At 36.3% G+C, this 18,628-nt stretch overlaps 1 protein-coding gene across 1 annotated transcript in view; it reads left to right on the top strand.

The window, feature by feature from the left end:
* ALDH1A1 (aldehyde dehydrogenase 1 family member A1) overlaps positions 1-18,628 on the top strand; it is a 55,190-nt gene that overhangs the window by 13,180 nt on the left and 23,382 nt on the right. Inside the window, exons 2-7 of the mRNA XM_069576356.1 lie at positions 1,624-1,728; positions 10,838-10,978; positions 13,421-13,550; positions 15,195-15,256; positions 16,810-16,938; positions 18,258-18,371. Of these exons, the coding sequence (XP_069432457.1) occupies positions 1,624-1,728; positions 10,838-10,978; positions 13,421-13,550; positions 15,195-15,256; positions 16,810-16,938; positions 18,258-18,371 (681 nt within the window). The remainder of the gene's footprint in view (positions 1-1,623; positions 1,729-10,837; positions 10,979-13,420; positions 13,551-15,194; positions 15,257-16,809; positions 16,939-18,257; positions 18,372-18,628) is intronic.

The raw sequence follows: 18,628 nt of genomic DNA on the forward strand, positions 1-18,628 counted from the left end.
AGAGGGAAGGCAGACTTTAAAAATGAGTTTTTTAAAAAGTGACAAGCTTTATAGTAGACGTATAGGAGAACAGGGAATGCTTTTGTAATAATTTTTTAATTTTTTTGAGTAACAATCTTGTAAATCACAGAATATAGAATTAATTATGTGTAAGCATTTTGTGATATATAGTAATATATATCTTATTATTTTGACAGAATGTTAAGCTAAATTTGGACACTGCACAGAACAGCTAAGTCAGTGCAAACTCATAGGTTAATTTAAAAGACTACTTTTATTTCAAATATACACAATATAAATAATTAAATCAACAATGTACAATCTTGAGAGTTGTCACTGGGGAATCTTTAATAGTTCAGTAATTTGTATTTAGCATAACAACCAATTTAAACCTTGAGGGGCAGTGTTTCAATACATTCTCCCTCAGAGTTGCACAATTAATAACTTATCTTTAAATATCAAGTAAAGAGGAGGTGTCTGAGTTAAGATATATATTACAGATCCACTGTGTATGTCACCTTTCATTTAAAATTTCATGGGTCAATTACCTGTGGTTTAACATTAAATAAACTAGTTTATGTTGTAAAAATAATCTAACAGGAAGTCACAATACATAATATTCAACACTGTACTTATGATTTTTTATATTTCAATAATGAATAAGAAAAAGAGAATAAACAAGAAATAATGGAGTGAGAGGAGAAAGAAGAAATTCTAGCTTTTGTCAGAAACAAAATATCACTTTATTCACCACAAAAATAGTCCGTCTTAATTTGGCTACGTAAGATATTTTTATTCTGTGAAAAGATGAATGAGATATCAAAGGTATTATAGTTTTCATAAAGAAATGCAAATTCAGCATTGCAAAAACTGAAACAGACTTTTTAAATGACATACTAACACTTCTTAATATTTTTACTCTTTGTGTACATAGAACAAAATTCAATTATTTTCTGGACCACCTGTTTCTTTAGATGCAAGTCTCTTTTTCATAGATAGAACTAAGAAATCTAGTACCTGATTCATCTGAGGACAAATAATTTACTAGACAACCTTTTAAAAAGAAGAATGAAACCCTTATGTCTTTAAAAAGTCAATGAAGAAATGTCACTAACTGATTTTTTTCCTAAGCAATCTTCTTTTAAAATCCTCCCTCAGGCTACTTTTAAGACAGTAAGCTAAAGGATCAGAAAATACCATACCAAATCACCAGTAGCCCAAGATGAGCGTGTTCAGAATCTAAAGTGGAAAATAGACAATGATTCATAAAGATCAAGCCCAATTAAGCCTTCACTCTTGCCTCAAATTCATGGTTATTTGAGATAACAGCATCTTTCTCTAAATTGTTTTCTCCAGTCTGTATTTTCTGTTCTTTAAATGACCTCATATCTTAGTGAAATTGTAAAATATTACTTTATTTTAGTGTGTTATATATGCACGTGTGTGTGTGTTTGTGTGTAAAATGTTTTAAACAGTCAAAAAATTCCTGGAGAAGGCAAGTAGCTGAGGGAGGTGAGGTTGTAACATTGGGTTCACTTAGTGCTTTAGTTTAAGTTTATAAAAAGTTTCTGAAATTGGCTGGATATTTAAATGCCTTTTTACTTACCTTCCCTCTGTCTACAGATCTTCATAAACAATGAATGGCATAGTTCAGTGAGTGGTAAGAAATTTCCAGTCTTTAATCCCGCAACCGAGGAGAAACTCTGTGAGGTGGAAGAAGGAGATAAGGTGAGTTTTGTAACACTATTTGCATTTTATGCCAGGTTTCTTTGTTTCTCACCATTCTGAGTGCCTACCCCCTATTCCATCTTCAAACAGTCATGTCATGAAAATATGGTTTCCAGGGCATCTGGGGAAATATTCTTGGTACATAAAGGGTACTCAATAGTCACGTAATAATGATGAGCCTGTTCTTCTGGGTGTGGAGTTTCTTTTCATATTGTTTTCCTTGCTTGTTTTTCAATTTAAATAGTATCTATATTTATTGAATGACCAGACTGCATATGAAGTGAGTGGTCATAGGTTTAAAAAGTGGAGAAATCCTTTATTTATATAAAACATTTTTCTTAAGTGACAAAAGGAAACTAAAAAAAAATTTTAATACAGGACTTTAGTAACAATACATTGCAAGTCATTGCAATAACAAGCATTGAATTAACATTAATCAGTACCTAAAAAACTGAATTTTAAAGGATTTAAGTTGAATCACAAATTGTGTTGTTTCTTTTTAGCTAATAATATAACAACAAAAGCTAACTTTAATAGTGATAATTTTTAATATTGATTTAAAAAAAATTTAGTACACAATGCAACCCTATGTACTATTGCTAGCCAGTTTTACAAATGATGATAGAATAGCAGAAATAAAAGGGTAATTTCCTGAAGATGATATTGCTAATACATAATGAAATCAGCATTCAAATGCTGATTTGAATCGTGCTTCTGACTCCAGAACCTGTGACCAGCAGAGCTACTCTCTTCCTTTGTTAATATTATTAAAGTAAGAGAAGAAGAAGAAGTGAAGTCACTCAGTTGTGCCCAACTCTTTGTGACTGCATGGACTGTAGCCTACCAGGCTCCTCTGTCCATGGGATTTTCCAGGCAAGAGTACTGGAGTGGGTTGCCATGTCCTTCTCCAGGAGATCTTCCTGACCCAGGGATTGAATCCAGGTCTCCCGCGTTGTAGGCAGATAGGTCAGGGAGTGAAGAGAATAGAAGCCTTCAGAATTTTTATCTGAACACATATCTTAAAAAGAATATGGTTTAATTGGAAAAGATTTTTCTGGTCTTCAGTTGTCTAGCTCTTATCAAGATTTAAATTTTCTGTCATGTAAGATATAAAGAGGTTAATTATTTTGCTACATGAAAAGACTACTTATTGGAAGATGAAAACTCAGCAAAACTCAAGGATAATACTACTTTCAGTAGTATTAACTGTCAGTTCATGGCAGCAGTCATATGTTCTCGTTCTTTCTCCATTCTTTCCTTACCTTCTTCCCAATCAACTAATCTCAAGATATTACACCTTGCAAACCTATTTGAAAACAGTGATAGACCTGAAGGGCTCTTTAGGATTTAGGAAAGGCCCTGGATTCAGGTTGCAGTATTATCAGAAGAAATAAGACCCATGCCTTGAGGGGCAAGAATGCAGAGTTTAGACAGAGGAGTCAAGGGCTTGAGAAGTAGAAACAAAATAGAATGGAGACACATGTCATCTGCTTTCAGATTTCACTTTCTATATACCAGAGTTCACCCATGCATAAATTCCTCAAGGGTTTCTCATTGACTATGGGGAAAAAAATCTTTGCTTCTGGCTTCTATTTTTCCCTTTCAGTGTAAGAGTCCCAACCTTTACCATGCCCCAAACATTGCATATTGGTCACTGCCTCTAGACGATGGCCGTGGTACTGTCCTTGGGACCAAGTTCAAGTCATCATCTGTGATAAGAGCACAAAAGATCCACAGCTGCATTTATCATTTAACCTTTTGGCTCGTCTATTCCTTTTTGTATAAAAGAGGGAGATAGAAAAAACTTGGGGAGTTTAACTAAGGAAACATGGGGGACTTCCCTGGTGGTCCAGTGGTTAAGACTCCATGTTTTCAGTGCATGGGGTGCAGGTTCAATTCCTGGTCAGGAAACTAAGCTCCCACATACCTTGTGGTTGACTGCCCTCCCCACAAAAGAATTGGAAAAAAAGAAGAAGAGAACAAGTAAGTAAAGTGTTTTAATAGCGCCAGGCATATAATGAAGCCTCCATTGTTATAGGTTTCACACTTCTTTAAGCTTTCTCTAACCTTTCCAGGTATAATTGCTCTCTTCTATGTCATTATAGAACACCACGTTTATGTATACTCTAAACCTTGTATTTTATTGCTTATTGGTTAATTTGTCTGAGACAATATGCTTCTTGTAGAGATCGAAGACATGAGATGAACTTGGTTTAGAGGTGAACTGGTAGAGATGAACTACATCTCACCTTTATGCCCATGGTATCTAACACACTATAAGTCATGAATAAATGAAATAATTTACTCCTTTATCAAGTTTTGTTTCTATATATTTCATATATCTCAGAAATCTAGTACTAAATTGACTATTGACTAAAGCAGTAATTCTAGAAATTTTGAATGCTTTAGAATTTCCTGGGGGGGTGGGTGGTGCTTAAAACACTGATCCCTGAGCCCCACCTATCCCCAAGTTTGTTTCAGTAATTCTAGAGTGAGACCTGAGGACCTACATTTCTGACAAATTCTTAGCTGAAGCTGATGTTGTTGGGATCAGGATAAGGGAATTTACTTTGAGAACCACTGAACAAATATATTAAATCATAAGTTGTATCTCCTCTCAGGTGTTATTAACATGTAACAGGAGGCAGGGGTTCTGACAAGTACGGAAGTTAATGATTGGGAACTGTGCTAAGACAATCCCTCTGCATCTCTCTGAAATGGTGCAAGACTGAACTAGGGCAGAGAAGTACTGATGATCCCTGGCACAGTATTCAGGAAAGGCAGAACCCTGGGTCCCAATGAGCCATTCCCAGAAATGAGAGAAAAATCGGTTCTTCACATTCAATATGGAAAAATAGCTTTTAATCAGAGACTCCTAGAGATCTACCCAGCATTCTGTTTGTGCTAAATCACTTCAGTCATGTCCGACTCTTTGCAACCCTGTGGACTGTAGCCCACCAGGCTCAGTGGGATTTTCCTGGCAGGAATACTGGAATGGGTTGCCATTCCCTCCTCCAAGGGATCTTCCTGATCCAGGAATCCACCTGCATCTCCCACAGTCCCTGCATTGTAGGTGTATTCTTGACCACTGAGCCACCGGGGAAGCCCCCAACCCAGCATTGCTGCTGCTGCTAAGTCATTTCAGTCGTGTCCAACTCTGTGCGACCCCAGAGACGGCAGCCTACCAGGCTCCCTTGTTCCTGGGATTCTCCAGGCATTACATGACCTCAAATATCCTAGTTGCTTGAGTGGCTCTGACAACCCTGAAGAGGTGGGAAAAGCAACAACAGGCAAGCTGAGGGCAGAGTTGAGCCCCTGATGGTTGCCTACTCTTTCTCTCCAGAGGTGTCCTGGCCTCTCAGGAGGGAGACCGCAGAACCGTTTGCAGTTTGCATTAGGGAAAGGAAAAAACATTTCTTAATTCTTTAGCTCTGGGGCCTTGGACATCTCACTTGGCCCCTAGCTTCTGGAATGAGTTTCCTCAGTAAAACAAATCTGTGCCTGGAATTCCAGGTGAAATCTTGTCAGGCCATCTGAGGGCTTGGCATCGTTGGTGAGATTTACCCTCTGTATAAAGTGGCATGAGGGAAAGCTGATGATCACACCTGAAGCTTTAGAAATAGCGATTATCCTTTTGCTCTCTGCTTATTGACGGTTACTGCTGCTTGTCGAAGAGAAGAACTGTCTGTGCAAATGTAGATTAAAAACATTCATTAACGTCCAACAAAGCTGCAAATCAGGTCACTGTGCTAATGGAGTTGGCTGAATACTTATCTCTCAAGTTAGATTGTTTATGGTATAAACTGTCCATAGCAAGCAACTGTTTGCTTGAGATCCAGTGCTCTTGTCATCATATTCTTTTCTGAAATAATCAACCAGCTTTTGTTTTTAAATAATTATTGCTGTTCTCACAAGTTTGCCGACAAATGTATAGTAACTTCTAACGTTGCTTAGTGAAGGTACAAATCTAGTAAATTACAGGGTCACAGTAAACCTAATATTCTGGAACTGACTCTTTAGATAATGAGCCAAGAGGTTTTAAGGATTTAATTTATGAGTAGAATGGAGCTAACAATGGGCTACATACAGCCTTTCAATGGTATTATAAAGAGAGGAGGAGGGGCAAGAACAAATGGAGGTTACAAAGCAAAGCACAGATGTGGGTGGGAACTGTTTTCTTTTCACTTCAGTGGCTCTTTTAGGCTATATCGCCTAATCCCACAAGCTGCTTTTAATACTACAGCATGACCTAGCAAATAATTGGTGGGGATAAAAGTAAATGTCCATTACAGTAAGTGTCTGTGACAGGTGTAAAACTGGTCTGATAACTATTTTCTCCAAATATGGATGAATGTAATATGGAAATGCCTGGTCTGGAATGAATGGATGAGTTCAGTCCTTCCTTAACTTCCTCTGTTCAACTTGGGGTCCCTTACTTTAAAAAAAGGAACACTTTAAACACTATCAGGTAAAAGCGCTATTGGTGGTAGAAAATTTGAGTTAATGTATCAAATTGTTTTCTAGTTATTTAAAAATTATGTCTTTGGATATGCTAGTCCTGGATGAAAAATCCAAGCAATAATAATCTTGGGATAATAATAATAATAATAATAATATTTTTTAAAACCTCTATACCTAATAGTTTGATTAATGTAAAAGCTGTGCTGTGTAATGGAATCAATTAAGATATGAATTATTTTATAAATATCAATATAAGAAGATTATTTATATAAGGAGCACCCTTATATGAAATCAATGTAATGTAATGAAACTCATTATATGATACATAATAAAATGATTAAATATTTATTAACTGCCTATCGTAGAATCAAAGAGTAAGAAATATTATAGCTTATACTAGCTGCTACTGCTAAGTTGCTTCGGTCGTGTCCGACTCTGTGCGACCCTGTGGACTACAGCCTACCAGGCTCCTCCATCTATGGGATTTTCCAGGCAAGAGTACTGGAGGGGGTTGACATTGCCTTCTCCGAGCTTATACTAGAGGTAGTAGTAAATATTCATTGCAAAGGAGATCATTATCAGGATAGGTTTAAAGCTATCCTAAAACTGGATTTTGGAATCAGATTTGGAATCAAATTTTGGTTCTACTATTACTACATCTCATGTCCTATAAAACCAAGTCTGTGATGCTTAACTACAGCAGTAGCATAGTGCCAGGAACTTAGTAAGCTCTTAACTAGTAGCTATTATCAAGCTGGTTTAGTTTGGCAAAGGTTTAGGTAGGTTGTGATATTTGAGCTAGGTCTTAAAGAATATGAAGGATTTTGAAAGGCAGGGATGAGCTGGGAGAACGTTCTAGGAAGGAAAATTACAAAAGCAATTGTGAGAAATAGAGGGCTACCTAGAGTAGAAAACATATAAACACAAGTTTGAGTAGATGACTTAGAGCCCGAAATGCGAGGCCTTGAAAATCAGAAAGAGGAGACTGGCTTCAGGACTGTGGGCAAAAGGGAGCATTTGCAAATACAGGGAAGGAAAAGTGATATGGTCAAATTATTTGAGGAAGATTAGCCTGGTAGAAATAGGCAAGACCACAAAGTGGTGGCTCAGTGGTAAAGAATCTACCTGCCAGTACCGGAGATACAGGAGATGCAGGTTTGATCCCTGGGTTGGGAAGATCCCCTGGAAGAGGAAATGTCTACCCACTCCAGTATACTTGCCTGGGAGATCCCATGGACAGAGGAGCCTGGCAGGCTACAGTCCATGGGGTCGGAAAGAGTTGAACACAGCTGAGCGACTAATCACGCAGCAGGCAAACAACCTGAGGAGGGAAGAGAACGGACTTAGGAGGGTTACCAACAATGCAAAATGATAGCCTAAAATAATACAGGGCAGTGAAAAGTGAAAGGAAGTATTAAAATACACTAGAATTGCTGAGTTAAGTTTGTTTTGACTCACTCCAACTCCAATAGAACATACTACCACTTAATGAACATTTAACAAAATGTCTGTCACACAGAAAATGTTTCAAATATCACCTTTTTTTAGTCTTCAACACAACTCCATGAGGTAAATTATGGTGGTGGCTTAGTCACTAAGTGGTATCCATCTCCTTGCTAGCCCCTGGACAGTAGCCTGCTAAGCTCCTCCATCCATGGAATTTTCCAGGCAAGAATACTGGAGTGGGTTGCCATTTCTTTCTCCAGGAGATCTTCTCAACTGAGGGAATGAGCCCATGTCCTGTTTTGGCAGGCAGATTCTTTACCACCGAGCCACCTGGGAAGCACGTGAGGTAAATTATCCCTATTTTAAAGATAAGAAGAGACATTGCTGGTGGTCCAATGGTTAAGAACCCTTCTTGCAATGCAGGGGGCACAGGTTCAATAACTGGTTGGGAAACTAAGATCCCACGTGCAGCAGAGCAATTAAGCCCACACGCCACAACCACTAAGCTTGTGTGCCACAACTAGGGTATCTGTGTGCCACAACAAAAGATCCCACATGCCACAGCTAAGACCTGACACAGCTTAAATAAATAAATATTCATTTTTAAAAAGATAGGAAAACGGAAGGTTAGAGAAGTCATATAATAATATAGTTCACTTCAGAATGAACTGAACCAAATTTCTCATGGTTTATAATAATGATGTGATTATGTGGTTGTATGTTTCTCCCACACAATTAGGATTTTCCAAAGGTTGGTCTCATTACTTCACTGTTTTATGGTTAGCAACCTGATAAGAATGCTACAGAATAGAGTGTTTAGCAAATCTTTAGTGTTTAGCAAATCATAAATGGATGACTAGATGGATACTTCAAAACTTACATAGTTAATAGGTGAGGAACCAGAATTCAGATCTGGGTTGTTTTGTTCCAGAGCTATATATTAACTACCATTACTCTATTTCTGTGCCTGAAAGATAAAATATATGAGAAAAGGAGAAGCATGATCTAAAGAATAAAACCACAAAACTGTCCTTATTTATAGCAGCATTCTCCAGGAACATATTTTCCATATGGCAGAGTTACTTGTCTTGAAGCCAATTATTCCATATCCCTTTGAGAGGCCAGAATGCCTATGATAAACCATATTTGGCTAAGGCTGATGATAGAACACTGAGCAGAAGGATCCCAGGGAAAGCTGTGTCATACAGACCTTTTTAAACACAGAGCATGTATTTTATAAGCTGTGGTATCCACAGATCATGCTGGCGATTTCAGATTCTTGCAGTTTGCCTTTAATGTTTTTCAATATTTAATGTTTTTCAATACTCTTCCAAAATGATTTGGAGAAGGTGAGAATCTATGGCCTAAAACAATGTCTAAATATAGCAATCAATGTGGTTAACTGAATGCTCAAAATAGGAACTATATATGTGTGTGTATATATATATATACACACACACACATGCATTTCTTAGGAATGGAGAGTAATAATACATTTATTTTATTGTATATAATCATCATTCCCTCAAATGTTAAACAGTAATATATACAAGTATGATGCTTACAGTGAAAGAATATTTGCTTGTAGTCTGTTTTGTGATAATATTACCACTTAGACCAGATTATGCTTCTAAAATATTTCTCTGGCCCAAGATCATTTTAGTGTGGCAATAAATATTGTAAAAATAATTTACTTTGCTTGTATTTTAATTTGCAGACTTGTAAGTTTGGTACGACTTTTTTTTTTTTGCTTTTTGGCCACACTACACTGGATCTTAGTTCTTCAACCAGAGATCAAATCTGTGCCCCTTGAAGTGGAAGAGTAGAATCTTGGCCACTGGACCACCAGGGAATTTCCAGTTTGGGACTTCTTAACTAAATATAATAAAAGACAGGGAATATTAATCTGAGATCCATGCCTCCTCAAGGGAAGATACCATTGTTGAATGGGTTCAGTTTAATTTGGGCAACTTAAAAAAAGAAAAAGAACAATTTTATCTTCAGTTTCTTTCAGGGAACTATCACTCCTACCCAAAAGAAAACACACTGGCCTAAGAGGTACATGATTTGTGGAGTTTGTATAGCTTCACAAAGTGAACAGACTGATGTACAAAAGAACACTGGGATGATGTATGTGTTTAAAGTATTTGCAACTGATTTAATGGGGGAAGGAAAAAGGACACAGGAAGTAGTCATGGAAGAGGTAGTGATTTTTGTAGTAGATGGATTCTATAGGAGCTCATAGATCTGAACAAAGATCTATGGGAGTGAGTGGTCAGGGAGAGCACTTAACTGAGGCAGAGGAGGAGAGAACAGGAGTAAACCAATTTAGGAAAAGGTGTGAGTAAAGACACACTAATGAAGGCAAGAAACTTAGACTGAGTGTGAAATTTCTTGATTACTTTTGTTTGAATTAATATAATTAAAGCAATGTCTTAATAGTAAGAAACTGACCAGTTGGGAAATGAGAGGTTGTAATATACTGACCCTTCTTTATACCAGACCCTGCTGCCTCTATGCCTTTTTTCCTCCTGCACAAGAGGACTGAGGACATGTTTATAATGTTTACTCTTCAACAGCAAAACACAGTTCTTATTGACCCTTCAGTAGGTTCTTCATGAGAGTACACAGCCCATAAAATCAACAGAGACCCAAGGAGATACTCACTGTTTAAGATCTTGAGTTTCCCTGGAACTTTTGGCAACCAAGTCACCAAAACAGTAAAATGTAGTGATGAAGAGCTAAGATTCTACAGCCAGCCGGGCTCTGTATAAAACATAGTTTAGCCACTTTCAGCTACTGAGCTTGAGCAAATCTCAACCTTTTTTTGCTTCAGTTCCCTCATCTGTAAAATAGAGAAGGTATCTGTGTCATAAAGCTACTGAAAATTAAATGAGTTAATATGTGTGAAGCAATTAGAACATTACCTGATATAAGGTAAACACTCCAATGATAGCAACTATTAAAATATAGTATTTCTATTCTAGGAAATCATGCATGTGCTTTGTATATGGCACTCATCATTCCAAAAAGTAGGCAGCAGGTATAATTCTAATATGCAGTAGATGAGTCTGTACAATGTGCTAGACTTTGAGCTGATGAAGACACAGCTTATGAGGAACTCTAGTCTATTTTATATGGTTATTATCATTGAATTTATGAATATATTTAGCCCACTAATTGAATTCACTTTGACTTGCAGGAGGATGTTGACAAAGCAGTGAAGGCTGCAAGACAAGCTTTTCAGATTGGCTCTCCATGGCGTACTATGGATGCTTCAGAGAGAGGACGCTTGTTAAACAAGTTGGCTGACTTAATTGAAAGAGATCGTCTGCTCCTGGCGGTGAGTATTAACTGAACTGGGCAGAACTCAAAATCTCTAGAAAGCATTCATGGTTCAGATTGGTAACTTATTTTGTTGTTAGTGGTCACTACATACTCTCTAAACAACAATAACAACAATATACTTTCTAAAAACAAAACAAAAAACTTCTACCAGCTCTTGTATATGAACCATACCACTGAGCTTATTTTCAGACAATAAGTACTCTGCACTCGGGTTCTAGATGATGTTAATATCTACTCCCAAAATAGATTTTGCAGTCTAAACTTTGGCAGATGCTGAGTTAAAATAAATTAAACAAATTTCTTTCCTTAACTGTAGAATTTCTGAGTCTTTAACAAGGTCATCTGTAGCATGAAGATTCTAGAATAATAGACTAGCTTTCTTGAATTTGCTTGACTACTGAAATCTGAGTGAAAAAAAAATCTCATGGAGTTTCTTAAAGGTGCCCAGAATATTTCTTTAAAATGACTCTTATTTCTCCAGTCTTAGCCTACCAAAGCAGTTAATAAGTGGCCACTTTTTCCCCTCCTGAAATGAACTGATACACATTCACAATGGCCTTGATTAAATTATATGCTTTTTGTAGGTGAGAGAGTAATAAAGAAAAATCCATTCATGTGTTTATAAAAATGTTATTTTTATGTATACTCCTTTTAAAAAACATTTCAGCAGTTATATGGATTAGCACATAAAATGGGTAGGGGGGTGTTTCCTTGTTTTCTCCTTGAGAAGCCAATTTAACACAGGGCAACAGCAACAGAAGATTTCAGAGTAAGCTTTTACTGCCTTTAGAACCCTAACTTGCAGTAACAGGAAGGCTTTCTTTTTTAAATCAACATTGTTAGTTATAGTTAATCAAAGTGTTGTTTATTAGCCAATCAAAGATTCAGCATAAAATATGCAAAAGTATGGAATTAGAAGTTATACATAATTAACTGAAAATATCCTATAGGAGGAAAGCAGAATATGTTAAAACTTGGCTTCCTTTATTTATTTAATCTGTGAATTACAGAGACAGAATATTGTACAACAGACAAGGAACTGATTTAAGAGTCTGTCACCTGTACATTTTTGCCTCAGCAGAACATCAGGCCCCAAAGTCTTAAAAGTTTTGCTTAAGAAAAGGAGGAAAACAAGAGATAGTCATCCTAAAACCATTAGGGCACTAGATTTAAAAATGCTGAACTTTACAGACTAACCATTCAAATAATTATGGTATTAGTGACAAAACTCAGAGTTTCACAATTCAGAATTTTGTGGAAGAAAACTCATGGATTAAAAAATATCTAGAGGTTACTTAAGTTTGTGTGAATTGTGTGAGAATATCCAGACGGAATGTAAAAATTAAAAATGATTATTGAGGGATTATTAATGGTCACTGACAGTAAATAGACACCCACTGTTGTATCATGCAACAAGTAAAATCTTCTTGGAACCCTGATCCGACTAAAGAGACTAAGCACCAATCTCACAAGCTGTGCATATATCAAATTGTGACCAATTCCTGGAAAGTTGGTTCACTAGGGGCCCTCAGAATGAGACAGAAGGGCACTAAAGTTTAGAAACCAGAATCTCAATACCTTTTCTACCCATATTTTATGTCCTTAAGCAAGTCATTTTAACTCTATTTTTTAATCTCCTTTCCACAAAGAGGAAGTTACACAAGATTGCTCACAGAATTTCTTCCAGTGTTTTCAAAATTCCCTATCACATGACTATTCAAAATATTCAGGTCATTTCAGTCACTCAGTTGTGTCCAACTCTTTGCGACCCCATGGACTGTAGCACGCCAGGCTTCCCTGTCCACCACCAACTCCCAGAGCTTGCTCAAACTCATGTTCATCAAGTCAATGATGCCATCCAACCATCTCATCCTATGTCGTTCCCTTCTCCTCCTGCCTTCAATCTTTCCCAGCATTAGGGTCTTTTCAAATGAGTCAGTTCTTCACATCAGGTGGCCAAAGTATTGGAGTTTCAACTTCAGCATCAGTCCTTCCAATGAATATCGAGGACTGATTTCTTCTAAGATTGACTGGTTTGGTCTCCTTGCAGTTCAAGGGACTTTCAAGAGTCGTCAACACCACAGTTCAAAAGCATCAATTGTTTGGTGCCCAGTCTTCTTTATGGTCCAACTCTCACATCCATACATGACTACTGGAAAAACCATATTTTTTACTAGATGGACCTTTGTTGGCAAAGTAATGTCTCTGCTTTTTAAAATGCTGTCTAGGTTTGTCATAGCTTTTCTTCCAAGGAGCAAGTGTCTTTTAATTTCACGGCTGCAGTCACCATCTGAATAATTTTGGAGCCCAAGAAAATAAAGTTGGTCACTATTTCCATTGTTTCCCCATCTGTTTGCCATGAAAGGATGAAATATTAACTATCTTTTTAATGTAAAATTTCTATGGAACTTTAGACTTGGGATGATTTCTTTTTCAGACAATGGAGGCTATGAATGGTGGAAAACTATTTTCCAATGCATATCTGATGGATTTAGGAGGCTGCATAAAAACACTACGCTACTGTGCAGGCTGGGCTGACAAGATCCAGGGCCGTACAATACCCATGGGTAAGTAACTTTAGGAAACCACCCAGAGTGAGGGTAGGGGTGAGGAGAATACTGTAGAGATGAATAAGTCCAAACTCTCCCTTTTAAAGATGTCAACCAAGTAGGGGAAAATTATTTTCTTCTTGACTTTGAGACAATGCAGTTCTGAACCTGGAAGTTCTGCTAAGATTCATCATGTGGATTTTAAAATTGTTCCAGCATAATCATGCAGAAGATAACAGTACAGATATTTTAGAAAATATTAGAGTAAGAACATCTGTATGCCCACAATTACTGATTTAAGCAGTTGTCTCTCCAAGGAAACTTTTCAAAGCTGGCCTCTGAAATTATTTATTTGGGTTTTATTCCAACAGTGACATTTACATTCTTCCTATAATGTAATTATTTAAGCCTCTTTGTATGTTTCAGTATGAGTAAGCTCTGGTCATTCTGTGTGCCTGGTCTAACTCAGTATAGTTAGAGCAGGCTAATTAAACAAACTAATTCACATTGATTTGTTTCAAATAGTTTCAAAGAAAGATGAGCCTGTGTTTATAGCTTAAGAATTTGTGTGAGTGAATATGTTTGCTTTTTAGTATTTTAATACAGTATACACATAATGGGATAAGAATATGAAAAACATCGATTTGGAAAACACCAGGAGCTGAATTTAATTCATGTAAACTTACTGACTATGAAAACAAAATATCCTCCAGGACTGGCCCTGATGTGCATTTCCATCTAATTGGAGCAGCCCTCAGCTTAGAAGTGAGCACCAGGAAGTGCAAAGGAGAGAGAGAGACCATGGTGGGACCAAGAACTGTGGATATTTTAGAAACTTTTATTTTACCTTTGACAAAACAGGAGAAGCCATTTAGAGTACAAATACATCTTGACAAGGGGCCTTCTTGCTCTGACAGCCAGGAAATTTTTGTGGGAACTAGAACAGAACAAATCACAAAGCACAGTGCAAACTCAGGATGAGCACATCACAGTCACATGTGGTCATTCATTGAGGCATATGAATCAATCAGATCCAGACTGAAAAGAAATGTTTTCTACTTCTGACATCTTTTTCATAGATTAAAAGAATTTGCTTTTATCATTTGGTAGGCCAAAAAAAGAGGACTTTTTAGAACAAGTCAGTGGGAAAAATTTGCCACTCATAGAGAGCTATTTTTTTAATTCTACTATGTTTTAATTTTACTATTTTTTAAATTATATTAGGCACTTTAAAAATTACTGGTTGAACTTGAGTCATCAGAAACAGAGCTCTGTTTCTTTCCTATTTATACACCTTTTATTTCCTTTATCATGAAAGAAAGGAAATTTTGACAATAAGTATGAATTAGAAAGTAGTCCTCTGGGAGGATCAGAGATAGAATAAACATTATTCAGATCTTTAACAATTGTGCACCTAACTCAGTTTTATGGTTCCTCTTATTTCAAATTACTATTTGAGGGCTCTCAGTTTTATGGTTCCTCTTATTTCAAATTACTATTTGAGGGCTCACCCTATTTTAGGCTTTTCATTTTGTAAATAATCAGAAATATAAACTCTTTTTAAATTATTGTCTGTATCTTCCTCTCACATCAGCCCCAAACCACCATTCTATGACTATCAAGCACATTTGTCCATAAATGTTTGTGCATTTTATTTTCCAGATGGGAACTTTTTTACATATACAAGAAGTGAGCCTGTTGGTGTGTGTGGCCAAATCATTCCTGTAAGTTGTTCCCTTATGTAACTTTCAGTCTCAAAAGAAATGAGTTCTAATTCTATTTCATTTGGTAATAATGCTTTCTCAGGCACAAATGAATGCTTAGATATTTGCTAAATGTGGAGCAAATATAGTCATTTTTGAACTTAGGTCTCTCTGTGACTATACCCGTTGAATACGAACTAGGTAATCTAAATCCTATCTATACTCTGGTACATCTCTTGAGTGTGTTTCCATAGTACAGTATCACCAAATCTTAACCTTTTACCCTAAGGTTTGTTTTAAAAAGCTATATTGTAAACTCTGTTTAAGACTTACGATTAACATGTACATAGCAAAGCAGTCATTGTGCAAGACACCAGCCATTTTAGTGAAGTATAGTATGGCCAGCTGCTCTCTAACACTTCATATATCTGCATTGGGACTTCTCAGCATGGAGAAGAGTAGCAACCAGAGTGTTCAAATTCTTGAATGAAATTTCTTAACTAAATGAAAGAAACCATGCCGGAGGCATTTGAAGCACAGTATGGAATATATTTTACCTTTAGATAAAAGGCTTTGATATTCCATATTCTTCTTTGAGAAAGTACCATGTTTAAGCAGAATCATGAAGATTTCCTTTGAAGTCCAACAAATAGGAGACTACCAATGATTTTACTTTAAATGACATATTCAAAAAGGCAAAAAATAAAAATAAAAAAAGATGGTAAAATGCCCTGGTGTTCTTAAATGAGGAAGTGGTAATGACTATCTTTTGTTCCAACGAGACTAAAATATACGTGTACCAACGTTTTGAATGAAATTGCTTGTTAGTTCAAAACTCCCAATAAAATCCATAAAATTACATAATCCTGAATAGTAGTAATTGCTAATAGTTACTGTTTGTCTGTGGTGAACCAATCATTGTGTTAAACGTTTGGACCACTTTCTCTATAAATCTTCAGGACAGTGTTCTGAAGTAAAGAGAATTGTTGTCAGCATGAGCAGATGATGAAATCATACATAGAGTGCATATAACTTGTCTGAATTCATATGGCTGCTCAGTGATTGAGCTGAGATTTGAACCAAGCTGTCAGTCTCCAGACTTTAAACTTCTGCCTTTAGCAAGCTGTTTTCAGTAGAAGTAAATATTACTAAATATTATTATTGGGTAAATAGTTATAATTAAAGACCTATTAAGGAGTGAGGATAGTTACACTTTTTAAACACAGACAACTTCTAATATATTTAATAGTAACGTTTGTTTCCTAAACCATGCAGTGATTTCTTTTTCCTGGTAGAAAATAAACTCAAAATAATAGCACTTGATAAAATTTTATGACTTTCTCCTACTCTCTTCCTGTATCTAGTTTATTCGGACTTTGTTGTTGTTGTTGTTATTGTTTTTAGCATTTATGAGTTGCTTTGAGCAATGAACTTAATTAGGATATAACAGATGCTTAAACAAAACTACCACAATTCTTATTTAACATCTATGGGGAGCATAAAATGTAGAAGTTAGATTAGCAAATGTGGCTTTCAGTAATACAAAGAATCTATTGTTACATATTGCTTTCTAGTGGAATTTCCCGTTGCTCATGTTCCTCTGGAAGATAGGGCCTGCCCTTAGCTGCGGAAACACAGTGGTTGTCAAACCAGCAGAGCAAACCCCTCTGACTGCTCTTCACATGGGATCTTTAATAAAAGAGGTATGTTTGCTAAATCAAAATGTGTGCATGATCTCAGGAATCCTAACTGATAGTAGGAAGACCTCATCTGGTGCTACTATAAACTACATTATCTGCCAACGGCACCTATCCAGTGGGGACACATTACACGTGGCTATTGGCAAGGATTTCTGGCAGTCAACCCAAATGAATCTATGCCCAAAGGGAGACAGGAAGTCAGACTCAAAAGCTTTATGTCAAACTGTCACCTATGAGCTCTTTTTTATTTCTTTTGCCCAAGATTCACAAACGTAGATTCATGTTGAAATTGGCATGAGTTTCTTCCAAATGTTGAAATGTAGGTTGGTTTATAACTGCTATTAATGACTTGGAAATTCTGCATATTTATTTAAACTGGTCTATCTGAAGGTTGGAGTCCTCTGAGCTTGCTTGTGGTATTGGGCTATATTATTTCTAAACAATTCACCCGTGAAGGAATAAGTTTATATTCTCTTACCTATTACAGTTTCTTTTGCATTTACTTCCTTGCTCAAAAGCTGACAAAAGAACACATAAAATTTATTTTCGTAAATTTTGACTATCCAGGTTGTTTTATTTTTTCTTGTAAACAAGTTCTTGTCCTTGTTCCTTCATATCTTACCAATATTTTTAAAATAAGCATTAGTTCTGAGAAATTTAAAATTTAGAAAATCTGGACCCGTATCTTAAAAATATTCTGCACTTCAAATTAAAAGTAGGCAAAAGACATGTCAAAATGAGACCTTCTGATGCAAATAACATGAAATTTTAATGTGCTATTCCATTTACCACACTGCTTTATACTTGATAATTCTATAATTGGTATTGGAAATCAATCTGTGATGCTTGATCATGAATTCAGTGACCATTTTTAACCTAACATTTTTTTCTGATTAAATAATGTGGATAAGAATTTGCAAACAAATTAGTATGCCCTGACAATGAACAGGTAGAAGCTAAAAATATTAACATCCTTTTGGCTTCTTATTTTTGCTGAATGGATAATAAAAGACATTGTTTTCCTTCCACGTGAATAATTTACCAAACACTTTTACACATACTATCTTGAGTTAGTATTACGAAATTTGAGACAGCCATCACTGGGGTAAAGAACCATGAAAGTCAAACGCGGACTTTAATGCAACCCATGAGGTTAAGTGAGCTAAGCAGTGAAACAAGAATAATAATAAATGATAAAACTATGTAGATAAATCTTTCCTTGTAGGGTAACTCATTAGAATCAAGAGGGAGCTTTGGCTCCATACTCTCCTCTTTTTCTGTAGAATTAAATGACCAACTGTTCTATTTTGCTTGTCTTTTAGGCAGGGTTTCCTCCTGGAGTAGTGAATATTGTCCCTGGTTATGGGCCTACTGCAGGGGCAGCCATTTCTTCTCACATGGATGTAGACAAAGTGGCCTTCACAGGATCGACAGAGGTAACATCATTTACTTAGGCCAGTAGTGAAGCAGTCAGAAGCGTGTTTTATGTTACTGCCTTTAAGCCGACATTTCCTTAAAACAAAAGTTCTTTTAATGATTTGTTCCTTATTCTAGCCTTCAAACATGTTTATAGAACATAAGCAGATGTCATTGAGATGAAACGGAATACCTATTACCAATGTGGGAGGATTGGAGTAAACTGTTTTTAGTATGTTATTACTTTGTGTGACGAGAAATATGACTGATCAGAACT

This window comes from Ovis canadensis, chromosome 2 (assembly GCF_042477335.2).
Source record: "Ovis canadensis isolate MfBH-ARS-UI-01 breed Bighorn chromosome 2, ARS-UI_OviCan_v2, whole genome shotgun sequence".
NCBI lineage: Eukaryota > Metazoa > Chordata > Mammalia > Artiodactyla > Bovidae > Ovis > Ovis canadensis.